At 42.0% G+C, this 22,603-nt stretch overlaps 1 protein-coding gene across 2 annotated transcripts in view; it reads left to right on the forward strand.

Moving 5' to 3' along the window:
- Positions 1-22,603, forward strand: part of XKR4 (XK related 4) — a 417,353-nt gene that overhangs the window by 242,822 nt on the left and 151,928 nt on the right. For both annotated transcript variants that reach the window (XR_004026245.1, XM_030795439.1), the window contains exon 2: positions 7,475-7,674. Coding sequence is in view for 1 of the 2 variants with exons in the window: in XM_030795439.1 (XP_030651299.1) it covers positions 7,475-7,674 (200 nt within the window). In the remaining variant the exon portion in view is untranslated. The remainder of the gene's footprint in view (positions 1-7,474; positions 7,675-22,603) is intronic.

Here is a 22,603-nt window from a genome sequence, read left to right on the forward strand (position 1 = left end):
CTCTTTGTCTATAGTTATTTTCAAAGAGCAAGAGCATGTGCAGGACATCAGCCTGGCACTTCACATGACCCACCTGCCCCTGCTTCCTAAGGGCAGGACTTCCAGGCTGGTAGATGCAGCCTTATTCTAGAATATTTTCCTGTGTCATTCTTTGTAAGCTGGATCCATCAAGGAGTTGCTATGTTGTATAGAGGTCTTTCCTCCATCAAAAATTCAGGCATTTTAAAACTCCCCATCTAAAAGAAAAGTTTGACACGTGCTATAGCACAGATGAATCTTGAGGACATTATGCTAAATGAAATAAGCCAGTCACAAAAAGACCAATACTGTATGATTCCACTTATATCCAGAGAAGATATCCAGAGTAGTTAAATCCAGAGATTCATCCAGAGTTAAATCTAGAGAAGAGAGAAAGTAGAATGGTAGTTGCCAGGGGCTGGGGAAGGAGGGGAATGGAGAATCGTTGTTTGGTAGATACAGAGATTATGTTTTCTTTTATTTTTCTTTCTTTTTTTTTTTTTTTGAGACAGAGGCTCGCTCTGTCACCCTAGCTGGAATGCAGTGGCACGATCTCAGCTCACTGCAATCTCTGCCTCCTGGGTTCAAGTGATTCTCCTGCCTCAGCCTCCCAAGTAGCTGGGATTACATGCGTGCGCCACCACATCTGGCTAATTTTTTATATTTTTGGTAGAGATGTGGTTTCACCATGTTGGCAAGGCTGGTCTCGAACTCCTGACCTCAAGTGATCCACCCACCTTGGCCTCCCAAAGTGCTGGGATTACAGGCATGAGCCACCATGCCCAGCCAGTGTTTCCATTTTCTAAGGTGAACAGACTTCTGAAGATGGGTGGTGGTGATGTTTGCACAGCAATGTGATTGCACTTCACACTCCTGAACTGTACACTTAAAATAATTAAGATGGTAAATCTTATGTTATATATAGTTTACCAAAATTAAAACAAAAAAACTCCCCATTCAGAACCTGAAAATAGCTTTTTTTTTTTGCCATCCTTGGTTTATAGATGTTTGAACTCTGTATGTGTAGTATTAGAAGGTTTGATTTTGTGTCTTATTATGTGAAACTCTGTGAAACCTAATACTGGTTGTTTCATTCTATTGGAAGAAACCTGTCACCAGGATCAGATTAACCGTGAGCTCAAGGTGCTATAAAAACAAACGTCTCATTGTACCAGAAGAGTTCAAGTCCCTGGGGAGCATGTTTGTAGCTTTTTAGCCTATAGAAGCAAACAGCTGGGAGTATACATAGCCTTCTCCTGGGAAAAAACTAAAAAGAAAATAGCTCAGGGAGGCATTTGTGGGAGTTCTACTGACCGTGGAGGTCCTGAATTTAAACCTTCTGTTAGAATTGCAAGGAAGTAGAGCATTTGTTCATTAATTTGTTTACTCCATGCAAACGCTGTCTGTGCTTTCTTCACAAGATAGCCCACTCTTACATCTTCACACAGCCAATATCACTGGCCCCCCGATCAAAGCCAGCATCTTTTCTCACCTGGATTATTGCACTAGTCTTCCAGCCAATGCCCCTACTTCTCTCCTGGCCCTACTATCCTTTATTTTCCACGCAATAACCAACTTTGTTAAAATGCAAGTCAGATTCCCTACTTTTCCATTCAAATCTCTCCAGTGACTTCCTGTTTCCCTTGGACAAAAACACAAAATTGCAAATATTGCATGTGTTCAATATATACTCATTGAATCCATAAAAGGATGCATGTTAATTGAGTGCTTATTAATCATCAGACACTGAGCCAGATGTTTCTTTATAGAGGTACAAAGACAAATGACATTCTTTCCTCTCTGGGAGTTTATATTCTAGAATATGAGATGAACTCACAGATGAATACATACAAAAATAATGTTATTTTTCCCTGGTTAAAGTCTGAATAAAGATAGTCTGGGCTCAAACAATGGAATGGCCAGTTTTACCTGGGTGGGGAGAGAGGCCAAGGGGGAGGGAATTCTTGAGTATTATAAAATACTAGAGATTCCAGCGTGATAAGGAATGTGTAGAGGCATTCCAGGGCAGGAGAACCACATGAGCAAAGGCACGAGGTGTGGATTCATCTCCAAGGAGCAGGGAGTGTTTCAGTGAGTGTGGGAACATAGAATATGGGATGGGGCATAGAAGTCAAAGGTTAGGAAGAAAGGTTAAACTAAAAGTTTTAAACTTAAATGCCTTCATTTGCATTGATTGACTTTACTGTTTTATCTTCTAGGCAGTGGGGAGTCATTGAGGTTTTAAAGGTGATGGAAATTGGATTCAATGTGTGTCACAGACAGGTCACACTAGAAGCAATGGGAAGAATCCATTAGAGTTTTCAAAGTCAATCAATAAATAGTAAGAACTAGCATTTACTGAATGCTTACTATCTATTAATACCAAGCTCTGTGCTGAGTCTTTCACTTTTATTACATTTAATTCTCAGGTCAACCTATGTGATTGGTACTGTGATTTTCCCCCTTTAAAGATGGACATATTAAGGCAGAGAGATTTTAAGCCCAAAGTCATACCATTAGTAGATTAAAGAACCAAAATAGAAACCCAAAGAATCTGACTTTAGAAAAGGGAGAGGAAAAGAAATATATTGAAGAGATAAACGCTCCAGAATATAGTTACTAGATGTAAGTGGTAAAGGCCTAAAGTGTCCCCTAGATTTAGCTTGGACAACTTAATGGATGGAAGTGTCTTCCCAGAATAGCAAATGGGACAAATTTAGAAAGAAGGCTAACAAGGTGTTTTGAATATGTTTGTTTTTATGATTGCGGGAAATCCGGAAAGCAGATGGGGACATGGATTTGAATCTCAGGTGAGGGTTGGAGTTTGAGATGCAGACTTGGAGATCACTAAACAGGGGAGGAGAAGTCATGGAGTGAACAAGATCAAACACTGATAGAAAAGCGTTAGGGTTGAATTGTGTCCTCCCTTACAGATATTGAAGTCCTAACCCCATACCTGTGAATGTGACCTTATTTTGGAAACAGAGTAAGATCTTTGTCATGATCAAGTGAAGATGAGATCATTGGGGTGAATCCTAATCAATATGACTGTGTAGTTATATAAAGAAGAAATTTAGACACAGAAACAGACACACACACAGGGAGAATGCCCTGTGAAGAAGACAGAGATTGGGATGATGCCTCTGCAAGTGGAGGAATGCCAAAGATTGCCAGCAAACCACCAGAAACTACTGAAGGGCGGCATGCAACAGATGCTTCCTTACAGGCTTCAGAAGGAATGAACTCTGATGACACCCTGATCTCAGACTTCCAGTCTTCAGAACTGGGAGATAATACATTTCTGTGATTTAAACCACAGTCTGTGACACTTTGTTAAAGCAGCTCTAGGAAACTAATACAAACAGGTTGCATATGCATGGAGTATTCAAGGATGATTGGTGATGATCAAATGGAGACTATTTATTCAAAAATGTGCCTGGCAGTCAGAGAATCAGGAAAGGCTATTCCAGGGCTATTCCAAGCATAAGTATGTGAACAGCCATGGAGGCAGAAGAAAGGAAACACCAGCAGTTTGCACAAGCTGCAGCCGTGGAGTGGTGGGAGAAAGAGATCTGCCCATGAAAGTCCCTGTAAAGTGCATGATAGCAAGCTTCACCTTAGAGTTCATACAGAGCAGCCAAAGGTTCAGGGGAATGATTAAATGCATTTTGTGTTTTAAAATGGTATGTTCTGCAAATATGGTGACAATGGCAACATCATTCTTTAGTCTACCAAAATTATCAAATTAAAATAGGCAGAGCAACTAGGTTGACAAAACTGAAGAATTGTGGATGATAAAACAGTGTTGAAATACCCCCATAATTACCTAGAGACAAATTAGTGACAACATATAAGAGCCAATGTGATATCAACAACCATGCAAGAGAAAGTAGAGAGAAGACCTTGAGAACCAGATACTCCCTAGGAAGTGCCCTGAACCAAGCTCAGAGGAGGAGGAGAGACATGGAGGGAGGGTGTTCTCAATGATCCAATGCAGGGGTGAGTCCAAGGAGGCCACAGTGCAATCAAATCTGATGCTACTGGATCAGGCTGGGTCCTTTAATCCCATTAACTAAGAAACTGAAGGCCTTTCCCAAACCAGGCTCCATACTGAGGAGAATCTGCTGGGAATAGATTCCGAACTGAGCAGGACAGGGACAACCACAAAAGATGAAAGAGAATGTCCAAATAAAAGGGGGGAGGAGCAGAGGCAGCTGATAGCAGAAAGTAACAAGTGATTCTATTTACCACTTCATGAGAACACCAGAAGAGTGTGTTAGAGCTGTAAAACCAGCTCAGCTATCCTGGCCCACTCATCCCTCCTAAAAGTATAGGAAACTAAATTAACTTTTAAAACTTAGCAACAAGAAAATTATCAGTTATTACAATGAAAATAAAGTAAGAAAACTAATGATGTTTCTGTAGACAATGAAACAAAAAAAAAACACATGCACAAAATGGATAAAAATCATAAGCAAATACTTCTAAATGAGCTGAAAGAAAATTTTAAAATTGTAAAAGCTATGAAGAACAATATAAATCAGAATTAGAAAAAATTCATAAAAGAAATAAGTAGAAAAAAAGTAGTATTTGACACAAAGGATGATGGATAGAACTCATCAGTATAGATTTTTTTTTTTTTTTTTTTGAGATGGAGTTTCATTCTTGTTGCCCAGGCTGGAGTGCAATGGCATGATCTCAGCTCACTGCAACCTCCGCCTCCCAGGTTCAAGTGATTCTCCCATCTCAGCCTCCCAAGTAGCTGGGATTACAGGCGTGTGCCACCACACCCAGCTAATTTTTGTATTTTTAGTAGAGAGGGGGTTTCATCATATTGGTCAGGCTGGCCTTTAACTCCTGACCTCAGGTGATCCGCCGACCTCAGGTGATCCACCCACCTCAGCCTCCTAAAGTGCTAGGATTACAGGTGTGAGCCACCATGCCCACCCTAGAATTTTATATTTTAAAAAAAAAAAGCAGGACAGAAATGAAAACTCAACTAGAAGGGATATGGCACTATACACACACCATAGTGAGAAGATGAATAGAAGATGGAGAGGAGGAAAAATCAAGAAGAAATTTGAGATTAGAAGGATTCAAGAGAAACTGTTAGACACAGAATAAAGAAGATATAGCATAATATAATCAATAGGAGGCATCCAAGAAGAAAGACAAAGCAATGGATTAGAAAAAATACTGAATGCTATCATTCAAGAAAAATTAAAACTACACATGGAAACCTGAAGCTATATAATGAAGATACACATCACATTCTTCAGAAAATGGATGCAGAACAGCCGATATCAAGGTGCATTCTAATAAAACCATAGATCTCTAAAAAGAAACAAAATATGCTTGGGACTTCCAAGCAAAAAGATCAAGTAGCTTATAAGAGAATGAATGTCAGATTTCTATCAGACTTTTCCATAAGAACACTAGGCTAGTAAACAACGAAGTGACAGATTTAAAGGGCTCAAATAAATAAATTGCAGATCTTGGACCTTGCGTGGAATATGCATGAATTCCACATCCATCCAACCTAAGCTTTCGGTGAAAAGCTTGCCTGGATTTTCTGCTCCTGCACTTCCTTGCTGTATCTCTGCTATCCTTCGCTCTTGACACCTGAGAATCTTTGCACTAGGTAAATGCAGTTCATTCACAGACTCTAAAAGTGGGTACCAATCTCCAACTAAAACTGTGAAACTTTTGGGTCTGTGTAACCAAAAGAGCCTATACTCACCCAAGGCAAGATTGATAGCTACATACTGTTATAAATATGCAAGAGCTCAGGAAATATTATCCCTATGTACCTTTCTTGAGGGATCTACCAGACAGCAAGCTCCAGACAACCAAATTCTGTAGAGACATTGGCAAGAGAGCTGGAGAAGTATTCTAACAAGTAAGTAAAGAAGGATGATGGACTCTGAATATCACCATTTTGCAACCTTGATTGCAATATCATCAGTATATGGTAAGATCATAAAATAGAACTAATTCTGATGTGCTTCCTGATGAAGGTACACAACATCACCTGCCAAAAACAGTCGAACTTGAAGCTGATCAAAATTCTAACACTAATTACCCATTTGCAGAAAACACAAAGGATAGATATGTTAACCACACCATGCAAATACAATCATTAAATCAAGACAAAGAAAACATGCAAGAAATTTAAAAGGACATGGAAGGATAATCCATGTCATAAAAAAGACTTAAGATACATCCCAAATAATCATCTTATGTGGATCCTGTTTGGACTGCATTTCAAACAAACTTAAAAAATTGTGATAATCAGGAAAATATGAACATTGAGTATTTGATACTATTAAGAAATTACTGTCTTTATTTGTAAGTGTGATCACAATATTGGTTTTAAAATTATTTTAAATAAAATACTTATAGATGAAATAATGTGATGCCCGGGGTTTGCTTTAAAATAATTTGGTGACAGGATGTAAGTGGAGGCACAAATAAAAAAGATTGGCAATATGTTGATAACTCCAGTTGACCCTTGAACAATACAAGTTTGAACTGTGCAGGTCTACTTATAGGCAGATTTTATTCCAGGTCTACCACCCCTAAGACAGCAAAACCAACCCCTCCTCTTCCTTCTCAGCCTATTCAATGTAAAGATGATGACGATGAAGACATATATGATCCACTTCAACTTAATGGATAGTTAATATATTTTCTTTTCCTTATGATTTTCTTAATATTTTCTTTTCTCTTTATTGTAGGAATACAGTATATAATACATATAGAAAATATGTGTTGATAGACTGTTTATGTTATCAGTAAGGCTTCCAATCAACTATAGGCTATTAGTGAAGTGGAGAGTCAAAAATTATATGCAGATTTTCAACTACATTGATATCCCAACCCTCATTGTTCAAGGATCAACTGTACTTACACTGAGTGGAAGGGTATAGTGGATGCATTACTTTATTTTTTTCTCCTTTTGTATATGTTGGGAATTTTCAATAATAAAAAGTGGTTTTTTAAGGCATAAGAAGGTTTATATGCACATACATTTTGGTACTTCAGGCTTTCATTCTGTCCTAGGAGAAATCCCCTCATGAACACTGTTGAGCACATAAAGAAACTGACAAAAAAGAATGTATGTAGATCTTTAAGGTAGCAAACTCATTCTCCACCTGAGTTTCCACCACATTCCACCTCACACTTCTTCATATTGCAATTGAGCAGAATGTCTTTATGAGGACTAAAATTGCAGTGACTTCTCAAAGTGAGCATTTACAAATATGGGTACTCTTAAGCAGTTACAGGATTGACAAATTACAGGATTGTAACTTTGGACTTTAGCTCATAAGCCCCCGAGGTAATTACTTCTTGTGCTTGCTTGCATATGGTGGCTTGCAGAACAGAACAACCCTGGAGTTTGAATTATAAACTATCATCACTCATCTCTTTCTTATTCTCCATGTTTTCTTTCTAGATATTTCCACACAATATACTTAGGTATTCGAAGCCGACAGAGTGGGGAGAATGACAGATGGAGGTTTTACTGGAAAATGGTATATGAGTATGCAGATGTGAGTATGCTGCATTTGCTAGCCACCTTTCTGGAAAGTGCTCCACAGCTGGTCCTGCAGCTCTGCATTATCGTACAGACTCATAGCTTACAGGCCCTCCAAGGTAAGGACTTGCAATTTGGTTTCTGAATTTGGGGAAAGATTGACTGTCTACTTTGTCACAATCCGAGGAACTGTCCTAATGCCCTTTGTTGACACAGGCCTGTGATATGTCTGCTGTTTTACATGTGTTTTGTGAATGATACATGATGTTTTCCTACCATTGCTTCTCATGACTGATTAATTGAAAGACAGTGTATTTTTGCTCTCCAGCTGTCCTCTTAGTAGGAAAAAAAATCTTTATGATTTTACACTTTGTCAATGTGGGGATAGAGTCGGTCAACTGAGGCTTTCTGGTTTTTATAATGGAATAATTTCCAAAAGTTGCAAAGAAAGCAATAACTCTCTCTCTCTGTCTCTAATATACATATGTGTGTATGCATGTGTGTGTGTGTATATGGTATTAGAGTAATTCCTACTATTTCCTTTTGATGTTGAGAGAGAGAGACAATGAGAAAAAAGAGACTAAAAGGAAATGGTAGAGATTACCCTAATATTTAAAGGAAGAAGGTCATAAGGGAAAAAAAAGTTGTGAATGTTTATTAATATTTATATACTATGAAGTTTTATAAAATGGATATTATTATCAGATTAATATCTTTGTGCTTTCTCATATTTGATGCTCTCATCAGTAGGACTATTCCAGTTACAGTGGAGCTGCCAGGCATTTCCTTAGAGCCTGCTGCTCAAATCCTTTCTAGAATAAGGCAGCAAGAAGATTAGACAGACTGGTGGGTAAGCTGGTGAATACATGGGCACACAGATGATGGATAAGAGGGCATTTTCTAAGGAAAGCATTTCCTATTAATTTGTCAATCCTGTAACTAAATAGACGCTGTTACACAGTTAACGTATTGTAGGGTGCTCGTTTTGTTTGGATCTCAGCAGGGCCTCTGCGCGCCCCTCTGAGCACATGCTGCTCCCTTGTGCTGGGTCATGCTCCAACTTGAGTTTTGTTCTGGTTGGTCTGGGGAATCTCCTCACTGTCCTTATAACTTTTTATGGCATGGAGCATGCTAGTTGAAGCTGAGTGCTTTAATTTGGGGGACAGAATCAGGGTGCATGTTACCTGTATAGGAAAAGGAAGAGAAAATGTGTACTGGTAGCTGGTGACCCATTTATTCATAGATTCCTGGCCCAACCCTGGTTTCACACTAGAATAGCTTTGGTCCAAGAAGTTTGAGAAGAAGGCCAAAGAGATCCACAATGTATGTTTCTCAACTGCTAGACAGCAAATTGGAAGAAGAGGAAAGTGGAGTCTTTGTACAGAAAAAGAGAAAAGCATGGAGTAGGCAGAAGGCCGTGTGAATTAGTTGTGGATGACTGTGTTTCGTTGTGTCTGGTAGTTGAAGACCATGAGCTGGGCATGCAAAGGCCTGGCTCTGGCTGCCTCACTACCTCACTATAAAACCTTGCACAGCCACTTAATCTCTCTGGGCCCTAGGTTGCTCAAATGTAAAGGTCACAAGTTAAACTGGATGATTTCCAAACTCCCTGACAGCTCTATTCAATCTTTAAATCAATGAATTCCCAATAGGCATATAATGCCAGGTATATGCTTTAGGAAATGATCTGTAAACCAGAATACAAATGAAATTGAAAGGCAACATCAAACTAAATCTCTGTCAGAGAATTTAGTGCTCATCTCCAAAACAACTTGGCAACTCCTTAGTACAATTATACAACTGGGAACTCTCTAGAGGGAGAAAATCCAGGAGCACATCTGGAGGGTTGCAAGTCACCTTCTGGTGGCCTGAGGTCACTGAGTATCTCTACTAGTTTTCTAAAAGGTTTGGAAAATTATAGAGAGATTTTTATTCCAAAGATGATGGAGATAGAGAAGGGAAGGTGAGACAGAAATCTGAGAAAATGAGGTCACATTTTCAGTTTAAGAATGATACATAAAATTGTACAGAAAAAAAAAATGAGGAAAATGCAATCCTTAGTCTTCATCAGATTATTCGTCCTAAACATAGGAACCAAGAGTTGAGTTGCGTTTTTTGAGTCTTTGGCTCTTTCCTGACATCTAGTGTCCCCAGCTAACCAATTAAGCTTGACACATATACGTCAGGTGTACCGCAGACATTGAATGCCAGACCTCGTCCTTAGCCAAGGCAAGCCTTGCTGTCAAGTTTCAGAATGGTGTAAGGAAACTAGATTCTGTTTCACTCCAAAGGTGGCCAAAAGACAGGCTGATCCAAATATCACTAAGGATCAATGCAAGTCATTGAGTCAAGAGGAGGAATAAGCCCACTATGTTGATCTTATTGCTACTGATTTTTTAACAAGGGAGGTGGGTAGACAGTTGTGTTACAAAACAAAGAGTGAAAATATCTGACAGTAGAAAACAACAACAAACCCTCCAGCCAACGAAGACCAGCCCAGGCAACACTCTGTGATTCCTTTTGCATTTTAAAGAGAAACCTGTCTTCAGAGGGACAGCTTCTAAATACCCCTCTGCTGATAGACGATCCCACTTACAAACAAAGCAGCTGATAAATTAAATTGATGTGAGTTCTAAGAACAGAGCTGTTCCTCTTTAGGAAAAGAAAAATAAATGTGATAACCTAGTTTGACATGTATTTTCATACATCTTCAATGGTTAAAAAAAAACAATTATTGGGATTTACATGTGAAAACACAGCCCTCTGCTATGAATGTAAATAATCAATAGGCATGAAATCTGTAAAGGATTTGCAGATAGCTCTGAATTAAAATCTCTAAAACATTCTTATTTAGCAGGGAGAGAATGGTCACTCTGCATGTGACTGTCTAAAATTACTATTTTTTAGGATAGAAGGAAAAATGCTCTTTAAACCCAACTTCAACCATCCACCACTCTCTGCAGTGTTTTTAAAACAATAAGAAAAATCAGACAAGAAATATGACATTTTATAACTGATGTTAGGTATTGTATTCTCTTCATGGAAGCTGGGTAGCCCTAGAACACTGTTAGCTGCTTCTCCTTCCTTATGTAGTCACTCAGTCAGAGGAGCCTCCTCATGCTGGAGGCTGACAGGCCCAGGGAGAACTGTTGGAGCATAATTGTTCCTCCATTTGCACTGGCCCAAGAGGGACAGTTTGGCATCTGTTCAGAGGGCAGGAATCAGGGCAAAGCTGAGTCTCAAACCTGATCATGCAGCTCTTCACGCTCCACAGTCACCTTGGACATATTACAGGTCAGTAGCTACTCTCCATGGGATCTGGGATGTCCCAGAGCCAGCTCCCCCTGGAGTATAAGATACACATCAGGGAGGCCCGACTGCATGCACGGCTGTACCTGCACAGGGTAGTGCTCACTGTACTTCCAGAGAGTTTCCAGTTTACACGTCGTTATGGTTTTCCAATCCCAATCCCTTATCCTCACTAGGAGAGAAGGGGAGAAGGGAGAGGGATGTTGAGAGGGGGAGAGTAGGGCAGGCAGGAAGGAAAGTGGGATGGGGAGAAGGAGGGAGGGAGACCCCACTGGACCGCGGAGATACACCATGGCATTTCTGTTAGTGTCCACGTGGAGGGTGCTGCTCTCTACCTGTTTAGTGAGGGTGCCAAAGATGCTGAGGAAGATGTGGTCCGGGGCCTGTCAGTTGTATCTTCCAGCAAAATCCCACTCATTCATTTCATGTCATTTCTACTGTGCTCCCCCGGCTGGACCACACGCACCCCCACCCAGACCCCTGTGGATAGCCCACAGCTTCATCCTCACCCATGCCCTCTTCATTCCCTTCTCCTTGGAGCGGTCCTAGAGCCGCTTAGACTCTAATCTAAACTACTTCAGTGGTCCCCTTGGCACTCATTAAAATTAAACAAGATTCCTGAGCAAGTTCCAAGGCCTTTGTGTCACAGCCTTCTCCTCATTAGTCACTCCTCTGCAACCACGCTGCACTCCTCTCTGTTCTGAAAATGTTCCCATTTCTCTCCCACCCCCAGGCCTTTGCACCTGCTATTAACCTCTCCAGAATATTCTCGTCCCCTCTCTCTTAGCCTGTCTAGTTCTTACTCGTCCTGCAGAATTCAGCTTAACCTCCTCAGAGTATCCAGTCCTAACTGCTCGTTCACATTTTTATTTCCATATTAGTATTTCCTCATGGTGTCCTGAACTTCAGCCCCTAATCTCAGGCAATTTTCTTATCGTCATTAAGCCTCAATTTGCCCATGAATACTGAGGGATAATAATAGTGCTAATTCATAGGATTGTAGAGATTAAATGAGAGAGTACACACAAAGGATTCGGCAGACCCTTGGCCCATCGCATAGGGCTTCTTAGGCTGGATCTTGCAGAAATCTACCAGGGAATCTTAGGGAAAAGCAAATTCTCACTGAGTAGGTCTCAGGTGGGGCCTGAGTTTTAGAACAGGGAAATAACAGGTGAAGAATTTGATGGCATGTGAAAATAGGAAAAATAGTTCAAATTTGAGCTCATGAACCCTGAATTAAGGGGTGTGTGTTAGAAAGGAAGTGCAAGAAACATTGTGAAGAGAGAATGGTCAGGTATTTTGACAGACAGAGCATGGACCAAAAGAGACTGAAGCTTGAGTCCATTTGACTGAGAGAGAACCTGGTAACAATAAAACCAAGCAGGTCAGCAGGAGCAGCCACTTAGCAGGAGAGCATTTTAGACATTTTAAGCCTGAAATGGTGGAGGACAATCAAGTTAAAAAGTCTTGAGACTGCAAAAACAAAGACAGCTTAAGATAAGTCACCCAGAATTTCAGACCTCCATGTCTGTCTAAATGACGCCAGCAAAGGTAGAAGGCTCATGGTCAGAGTTACCCCATCTGGACTTCTGGATGACCCCAAGAACCTGTAAAATGAGCAGTCAGTTTTAGTTTTGTGATTGTCATATTATGAATAGTTTATTTTGGTTGCATAGACTCAGCCTCCCATGATTGGCAGAGAAGATACCAGTTCATGTACAGACAACGGTCCACAGCCTTCCTCAGCAACACAGTGTTGCTCAGAGCTCCCTGGGGTCAAAGGGTATGCTCCCCAGAGCAGCCCGGAACACCACGTAGAATCATGGCACATCACCGATGCTCTCAATGAGGGTGTATAAACCACAGCCCAGGCTGAGTACAGCACAGTCACCTGGCTGCACAGGGGAAACATTGTGCGGAAATAATGCTTCCTTGTAGAGGAATCATCTAAGCCAAACAAACAAACAAAAATCTGGCCTTCACTAGATGAATTGGTTGAGTGCCAATCTACCAACCTAAATGTTTCCACTTTTTCCAGAAGGCTTTATTCTTTGTTTCCCATTGCTACCTTATCACTAATGGAAAATCTCATCCTACACCCTAAGTGTATTTAGCTGGGGTGTGCTGAGTGAGTTAACAACAAATGCCATCCCACAGGCCATGTGCCCAGGAAAGCTTTACTGAACAAAAACGAAAAACACCAACTTCTCATTCCTTCATATTCCAGAAGAATATGAAAAAAACTCCTTTTGCCAACAGTTTATCCTGAATACTTTGTGAAAGGAAAAGGGAAACAGGGAGCTGGAAGGGGTTTCTAATTATTCCTCTGCTGTCTTGCATCCTATGAGGCTGCACAGGAAGTCGGAAGTAAAGTTGTCCTCAAATATCCGGCAAACACTGTTACCTGCTAACTAGGGTAACCAAGAAATACCTGAATTGTGAAAAATACCTCATTTGTCCTCTCCTGTTGAACACTCTTGAGACCTAACACTGGCTTGCAACTTGCCCCACTTCATCGCAAAGCAGATGGAGACAGGTCCCAGCCTGTCTCCAGCCACATTTAAATGACCTGGGTTAGAGAAAATCCCAGTCACCCCTGTGCCCAAGGCCTTCTTCATTTGCCCTGCACCACTATCTTCTACTGTGCCTGCCCCTACCTCTGGATTCTGCGGAGGGGGAAGAGTGCAGGCGAGAGTGCCAGTCTGTGAGGGGTCTAGGCTCCAAGTCCCTCTGGATCTGCCTACTCTGCAGTTGCTATTATCGTAGTTAATTAACACATTTATTGAAAGCCTGTTTGTGCATGATGGTGTGTGAAGCTCTGTGCAACATTTGTACTAAAGAAGTTCACTTTTTACTAAAAGTTTATAATGTGACGCTATAAACAACACGACAGAACATATTTAGAAACACCCATTTATCTGGGTGCATTCCAGACTGAGTGGTGCCATTTTGTAGAAGGATCGATAGTTTAATTAGTTAGGTTAATTAGTTTAAAATGAGAGGGGGGCTTACAGCACTTCCAGCTCACCTGCTCGGGGAACGGGCCAGGCAGCCTCTGCCTGAGCAGCCCTGTGTCCATTGTCAGACGGTTCTGATGGACTGAATCACACAGTTCCGACTGGACAGTTCTGACATCCTTGATGGTGCTGGAAGGAGCAGGAAGGCAGCATCAAGGACGTCTGGTCCCCGCCTCTACCTGACGCGCGAGTCTTTGCTCAAATCCAACTTTGCCCAGCACATTCCACCCCAGGGTCCACCGCCTCAGCTGGAAGGATGCTCATCATCGCGAGACTGCTACGGGAAGAGCCCCCCTCTCCAGCTCTGCTCAGGCCACGCCCTACTCCTTCTGTAGAGTTTTCTCCCCGATGCCCCCAGGACATTGAATATCATGCCAAGCAGGTTGCTTTTAGTCCCCAGGCAGAGTTGTCTCCTCAAGCTGAGCTATGCACTCAGCCAGAGTCAAGCTGGGTGTCTGAAACTGTTTCTTTCAATGTCTTTATTGTTCGTTTGGTTGGGTGGGTTTTTTTTGTTTTTTTTGTTTTGTTTTGTTTTGTTTTGTTTTGTTTGTTTTGAGACAGAGTTTTGCTCTGTTGCTCAGGCTGGAGTGCAATGGTGTGATCTTGGCTCACTGCAATCTCTGCCTCCTGGATTCAAAACATTCTCCTGTCTCAGCCTCCTTAGTAGCTCGGATTACAGGCGCCCGCCACCACGCCTGGCTAATTTTGTGTTTTTAGTAGAGATGGGATTTCACCATGTTGGCCAGGCTGGTCTCTTGACCTCAGGTGATGCGCCCACCTCGGCCTTCCAAAGTGCTGGGATTACAGGCGTAAGCCACCACGCCCGGCCAATGTCCTTTTTATTGTCAACTTAGGTTTGCATTACATAGTTTAATTAGTTAGGTTAATTAGTTTTATTAGTATTATTAATAGAAAAACTGATGAAATATACTGTGAAAGAGTTGTTTCTATGAAATGTACATTGACAGCTTTTGAAAAATTGGGTAGGACCAGAGCAAAGTGATGTGTTTAATCCAGTTGCATCACAGCACCTCAGGACCCCTGGGAGGACCTTTTGGCTGCCGTGGGATGTGGTGAATGAGGCTGCAGCTGGCTCTACTCCCCCGCAGCTTGCTGTGCGCGCTGCCTGCCACTGGCCCTCCACGCACGATGCTCACTAGGGTGGCAGGCACAGTCTTCCAGTGGATCCAAACCACTGGGCTTTGTTGTTGTATGGCAGATCATTAACTGCTGGATTTTGCTTTTTGTGATAATATATCAAGTAGCATACCACCCCAGACCAGGAAAGTAGAACATGTTAGATATTTTAAAAGAAGGGGGCCGGAAGCAGTGGCTCACGCCTGTAATCTCAGCACTTTAGGAGGCCAAGGCGGGCAGATCACCTGAGGTTGGGAGTTCCAGACCACCCTGACCAACATGGAGAAACCCCATCTCTACTAAAAATACAAAAAAATTAGCCGGGTGTGGTGGCACATGCCTGTAATCCCAGCTACTTGCGAGGCTGAGGCAGGAGAATCACTTGAACCCAGGAGGCGGAGGTTGCGGTGGGCCGAGATCGCACCCTTGCACTCTAGCCTGGGCAACAAGAGTGAAACTTCGTCTCAAAAAAAAAAAAAGGGATTTAGATCAAGGAATGGGCGGCACAGGTGCTGGGAGGGTGAGAGGATGAAAAGTGATGCTCATGAAATCAAGAGATTCGTAACTGAAGGAAGAAGCTCTTATCTGTAGGGCTAGAGGAGTGAAGGAAGAGGGCTCAGACCTCTAGGGAAAGGTACTGCCTGAGGGGTTGCTGGGTAACAGAAGGGGTGCAACCTAGCAGCCACGGGGACTGCCATGGAGCCAGCCAGGCAGCGAGGGGGTGGGGCGCACCTGGAGCATTCCTGCTGCGGAGGGCACAGGCTGGCTGCTGCGGAGGGCACAGGCTGGCTGCTGCTGCCTCTCCTGGGCTGGGACGAGGCTGGGGCCGGGAATGCCAAAAGCAGCGGCGGGCTGGAGACAGGCGCTGTGGAGGTCCAGTGATAATAGGATGCTGATCTGTAGAGGAAACCAGAAAGTCTCTTCTCCTCTCCTCCCACCTTCCAACCTCCCACCTCCCACCAGTGCCACCTATTGGCAGAACCTACTGGGCAGCCAGCCAGTCAGGGAGTCCGGAAGGGGGTCTGCAGAGTCCCCCTTTTCGGGTGGAGGGAGCTGGCACACACTTCCCATTCTGTTTTGTGACTTGCATCTGCTCCCAGCTGAGAAACTTGATAACAAAGCTTGTTAAAGCTATTTCTGAGTAACAGTTGGAGGTGAAGGCCTGAAAGGCTATGGTATGAGACAAAAGCAGGCGCTCTAGATCATGGAGGTTGTGCCATGAAAACGCCCAGGCAGCCAAGTCTGGCAACGGACATGTTCTTCCTTAAATGTGTGACCACAGACCTCACGTGGCCACTCAACATTGTCCAGCAAGCCTACCTTATGTCCCCCTTGAAATTCCGTTTTCTGCTCCAAAATGACCTGCTTCCTACTTTCCCTGGTGGCCTCACATTCCAACGGTCTGTCTCCAGTATTCTTAACCTGATTTCAGTAAGAAAATAGAAGCAATAAAACAAGAGCTATTTTATTTTCTCACTCATATGTCCTGCCTTTCCTCTGAGAATATGCTGCCTCCCAGCTAAAGTCCATCTCTTCTACCCTGGAGTCCACTGCCACCTGCTCAAGCACCTTGTTCGTGGAATTACCCTCTCTCTCCCTATTCTGCATTATCAGTTTTTCCTGACTCCTGCATCACTGCCATCATCACATAAACATGCTGTAATCAAGAAAAAATGGACCCACGCCACCACCCACTACCACATTACTTTCTTGCTCTTCACAAACTGCTTGAAAAATTCATCTTATCCTGTCTCCTCTTCCTCACTTCCTATCCTCTATTTTTGTTTCGTAATGTTTAAACATTGTTTTCAAGTGTAACATATATACAGAAAAGTACACAGTTGTGAGAAACTACTCCCAAGTTCAAAGGAAGAGCATTTTCAGCATCACGGAAGCCCTGCTCTTACCCCCTCCTTACCTGCATGCCCACTGTTCTACGTATGATCACTATTTGAAAAAATTAGTTTTGCAGGTTTTTGACCTTTATATAAATAGAAACATACATTATTGTGTGTGTGTGTGTGTGTGTGTATTTCTGGATTCTTTTATTTAGTGTTCTGCTTGTGAGATATGATTCCATGTAACTGTAACCCATTCATTTTCATTGCTCTACAATAATTTATTGTAAGAATAAATCTCTGTCCGTTTTGTGGTTGTTGATAGACACTGGTTTGTTTTCAGCTTAGGAGTATTATGGTTAATGTTACTGTTGAATGTTTTTAATGTCTTTAATACTTGTGCACACCTATTACTTCTGGGTTCATACCTAAGAGTGAAATTGCTGAGTCATGGGGTACAGACAGGCACACTGAATGTGAGTAGATGACGCCAAAGAGTTTTCCAAAGTGCTGGTACCAATTTATATTCCTACCAGCAGTGTGTGTCTTGAGATTGCTCCAAATCCACTCCAAAACGTGGCATTGTGAGTCCTCTGAATTTTACGCATGGGTTAGTATCTCAAAGTGACTTTAATTTGCATCTCCTGATAATAATCAAACTGAAAAGTATCTTTCATTCTTCTTTTTCCTCACCCCCGATCCAGTCCATCAGCAAGTCCTGTCTGCTCCACCTCCAAAACACATCCCAAATCCGACCACACTTTGCCGCCTCCGCTGATAACACCCTCTCCAAACACCAGCTCAGTTACCCTTCTCCAGTGAACTGGTACCCCCCTTCACCTTTTCCCACAGCCTACTTGCCACACAGCAGCCTTAGCGATGCATTTTGTTTTGTTTCTGTTTTTGTTTTTTGTTTTTTGAGACAGAGTCTCACTTTGTCACCCAGGCTGGAGTGCAGTGGCACGATCTCTGCTCACTGCAACCTCTGCCTCCCCGGTTCAAGCGATTCCCATGCCTCAGCCTCCCAAGTAGCTGAGCCTACAGGCACACGCCACCACACCCAGCTAATTTTTGTATTTTTAGTGGAGACAGTGTTTCACCATGTTGGCCAGGCTGGTCTTCAACTTCCGACCTCAGGTGATCCACCCGCCTCCCAACGTGCTGGGATTACAGATGTGAGCCATGGTGCCTGGCCCACAGTGATCTTTCTATCACTTCACTGCTCTTCTTAAAACTCCCTGGGGACTTCTTGCTGCAATTAAATGAAGTACAAACTGGTGACAGGCATGTGACAAGGCCCCTGCTGTGAAGCCTCCAAGTCTCCCCACTCTCCCGCTGGCTCGTGTGAGTCCAGCAGCTCTGGCTGGCCGTCCTCTGTGTCTGAGGCAGGCCCTGGCTGCTGCCCCATCAAGGACCCTGCATTTGCTGGACCATTGCCCTTTCACTCTCCCAGGTCTTCACATAGCTCATCCCTCTCCAATCAGGATGGGACTCCAACATCACTCCTAAAACACACAGCTTTCCCCCTTCCCACAGACGCCCCCATCTACTTACTCTGCGTGATTTTCTCTTTGGACTTTTGAAATTCTATTCATCCATATGTTTTATTATTATTCTCATCACCTTTACTAGAGTGTAAGCACCATGAAGCAAGGAGTATAGAAAAAGGCCTGTAACATGGAAGGCACTCAAAAGGCCTCTGACTGAAGAATGCTGACAGATTTTTACCATCTTCAGAAGCTACTTCAGTTTGTATTGACTTTTCAGTTGGACTAGCCAATACAGACTGCTCACAAATTCCTGTGGAATGTCACAGTGTTATTTTATAGAGAGGAAAGGACCCAATATAAGTTCCCCTTCTCCAAGTACTGTATTTGTAAAACTTTTACATATTTGGAATTTTTAAAATATTCACCTTTATTTCCTATTACACATATTATTAAAGATACAATAGAAAACCCAAGTATGCGTGAAGGAGAAAGTATAATTCACCTTCCTGCCACTCAGAAATGAAAATCTTGGCTGGTTATGGTGGCTCACACCTATAATCCTAGCACTTTGGGAGTCCAAGGCAGGAGGATTGCTTGAGGCCAGGAGTTTGAAACCAGCCTGAGCAACACAGCAAGACCCCATCTCTACAAAAGAGAAAAGAAATTAGCCAGGTGTGGTGGTGCATTCATGTAGTCCCAGCTACTTGAGAGGCTAAGGTGGGAGGATGCCTTGAGGCTGCAGTGAGCTGAGACCATGCCACTGCACTCCAGCCTAGGGCACAAGCATGATGCTGAGAAAGGAAAGGAAAGGAAAAGAAAAGAAAAGATGGGAAAAGAAAAGAAAGAAGGAAGATAAGGGAAAGGGAGGGAGGGGAGGACAGAGAGAGAGAAAGAAAAGAAAAGAAAGAAAAGGGAAGGAGAGAGGGAAGGAAGGAGAAAGAGAGAGAGAAGGAAAGGGAAGGAAGGAAGGGAGGGAGGGAGGGAGGGAGGGAGGGAGGGAAAGAGAATAAAAATCTTGCCCCTAAGAAATAATTAAGAATTATATTTTGTTGCTTATCTGTGTAAACTTATTTAATGTTTTAATATATATTACATTAAAATAGAATCAATATTGGATACCAGTTTCTGTCCTTTTTTAATAATGCATCACAAACATATATTCATAATAATATATATATTTCTTCATTTTTAATGACCACATAACATACCAATATATGGATTATCCTTTTCTTTCTGAGTAGTTTTCTATTTCTGAAACCATAAGTTATTATATATATTTGCTGTAATAAATAATGCTATGATAAACACATTAAGAACCAAATCTTAGCTGGCTTCAGTGGCACACGTCTGCAGTCCCAGCTACTCAGGAGGCTGAGGCGAGAGGATTACTTGAGCCAAAGAGTTCAGGGCTGCAGTGAGTTATGATTGTACCACCATACTCCAGTCTGGGTGAAAGAGCGAGACCCCCATCTGTAGGAAAAAAAAAAGCACTAAATTTTTATAGCAAGCCTTAATTATTTCTTAAAAATAAATACCTAAAAGTGGAACTGCTGGATTCAAAGGCAAGCAGCCTTTCAAAGTTTTTTATTATATAATGTCAAATTGGTCATTTTGATGACTATGAAGAGCTCTGTAACATCTCAAGTTTCTGATACAAATGCCCAGGAAGTCAGTGAGGTCAGTAAAGGTGACAAAGGCTGAGAATGGGGCAAATCCCTTGAGATTTAGGAAAGAGCTCTTAATAGTGCCCCATCTGAATGTAAAGGGCATAATTCTCAGAAGTGTTCTAATTTCTTCCCTTGTTACTTTATTGTATCCACCTTCATAATAAGCTTTATTAAATCTATTAAGTAGCATTAGTTCATTAGTAATGAAAGAAAATTGTAAGAGCAGCTTCATCAGAGACTTGATTTGAACCAAAATTATGAGGAGAATAGACATAAGCTCCTCAAAACACTTCACAAAAGTCTGACCAATGAGAAGTTGTGAAGAGCCAAACTTATAAAAATTAGGAGCAGCAGCCCCTACATTGGAGAGTTGTTATTTTTTTCTTTGTCTTTCTAAATATATTACATTTATCCAATAGCACTTAGTGCTAAGCCCTCAGGGGATAAAAGAAAGATGACAGCTCCTCCCTGCCAGGTGCTGGAAAATTCCGTCGAGATGCACAAACAAGCGTGGCAGCATGATGGGGACAGCACTCCACGGCACTCGCACATTCCTTCCCAACACAGTGGAACCACCACACTCAGCACAGAGCAGGCAATCCTGGGTGTTTGTTGAATAGAGGCAAGAATGGACACCTGGTATGTGACAAAGCCCTATGCTAGACAAGATAGACACAAAGACACAGCCCCTGCTCTCCAAAATTTCAGTCTAATGGAAAAGAGAGACCAAAACATTATTAGAAGTCAATGTGCTGTGTCCTAGTGGTGGTCACTTTGAGGTCCTTTGGTGACACAGAGCAATCTCGTATGCAAAATTGTACAAGGGAAGTAGCAATGCCATGCTATTGATGTTTGAAGGAGGAGGACATCAGAGAGTGTGGAATCAGGAAAGGCTTTGTGAAAATAGTGACCTTTCAGCTGGGCCACAAATTATGCCCAATACTTTGTCAGGAAAAATGATATCCTGTAAGGAAAAGATAGCAATGTGAACAAAACCAGACTGGGGAGGCCATTTGTGCCTGTGTCTGTGCAGCAATGCTGGTGATCAGTCTCCACAAAGCAATGGAATTGCTAATGTTATTGACAGCACATAATTAGATGTATTCCCAACACTGGAAAGAGGTTTTTGGTATCAGAGTAAATCCTCGCATATATACTTTTTAAAGTACCACAACCTATTTTCCTGTATTTCTGACTTTTGAGTCTGTCTTTGCATTGTTCAGTACTTGGGATACTTGGGAATATCAGCAAATAGATCACTGATAAAATAGTAAACCACTGGTCTGCTTAATCAATACATTTATGGAGTTCAATTTTAAAGACTCATCACCTACAACTTCATAAGGAGAGAATCACAAAACTCACATGGTGTGTTGGCCGTATGGCTCCACTTTATTTAAAAATATTGGCAGAATAAATGATGGTTGTCGTGGGGCTAATGATATTATTGATCTCTTTATTTCACATTCAGTAGTCTCTGAGTCATGGTACCACCCCAAGTTATACTTAGAAGAACAGAAAGAAGCTTCTTCTACTTATCATTGATTCAAGTGCTTGAAATCAGCTCTATGGTATATCAACCCCCAGCACAGCTGTGAATAGCTTTGAATTTGAATCATTTTGAACATAATATGAAATAAGGGGCCTGACTATTTTTAGGTTCTACTTAATTATCTCCAATAATCAAGCACAAATCTTGGTATTTTTCCACTCAGTATTTCTCCTCTCTCCTGCCTCTCCTTCCCTCTGAGGTGTGGTGAGCACACAGGCATGTTCAGGCACAGGGAGCGGAGCTGGGTCATGGATGTGGTGGACAGTATAATTAGTCACATGTGCTATGGCTATGGGAAGAGGAGAGCTGGAGGAAAGGTCTAGAGCAGTCAGTTCAATCCTGTTTGGAACAAAGAAGCATCAATAAGGAGCTGTCGAAAGGAACGGTGCCCCAAACACTGGCTGCCTGTTGGCCTTTCCTGTGGCATCTTCATTTGCCAACCTCTAACCTCCCCAAATTTCAGTCATGTGTTAGCACTTCACACCTTAGAGGAAACAGAAGCTCACATTTATCTCCCATTCACCTGACCTTTAGCCAGTGTGGGAACTTAGAGCTGATGTTTGCTTTGACTGAACATTAACACACTGTAATTATTATTTCTAAACACTAAAAATAACCACGTGAATGGTAATCAGAATGCTTGCCGAGCAAGGACAAAAGGGAAGACGGGTAAGGTCAACTTAATAAGAAATTCAAAAGTGGCTCACTATGGTACTTTCCCAAATAGCTTTTTTTTTTTTTTTTTTTCTAGAATGCCACAGACAGTTATAGAATCAGGATTTTGTGACCCAATTTGGATTGGGTAGGTGGGTGGGTAAGGGAAGCTCCCACAACCTCTTAAATAGTTTTCACATCATGAAGTGTATATTCTAGGGTATAAATATATTTTGCATTTATTCAGCAGATTGCTATTAGACTAATTTTAAAAGTATTCCTCAGAGAGGTAAGCTAATATTTTCTTGATGACTCAGCAGAACTTAAAAACCAGGATCACTTCCTATTGAGTGATTTTAAAACAGCTTTTCTCCCCCCAGGGTA

Source organism: Nomascus leucogenys, chromosome 16 (genome assembly GCF_006542625.1).
Source record: "Nomascus leucogenys isolate Asia chromosome 16, Asia_NLE_v1, whole genome shotgun sequence".
In the NCBI taxonomy this organism is placed as follows: Eukaryota; Metazoa; Chordata; class Mammalia; order Primates; family Hylobatidae; genus Nomascus; species Nomascus leucogenys.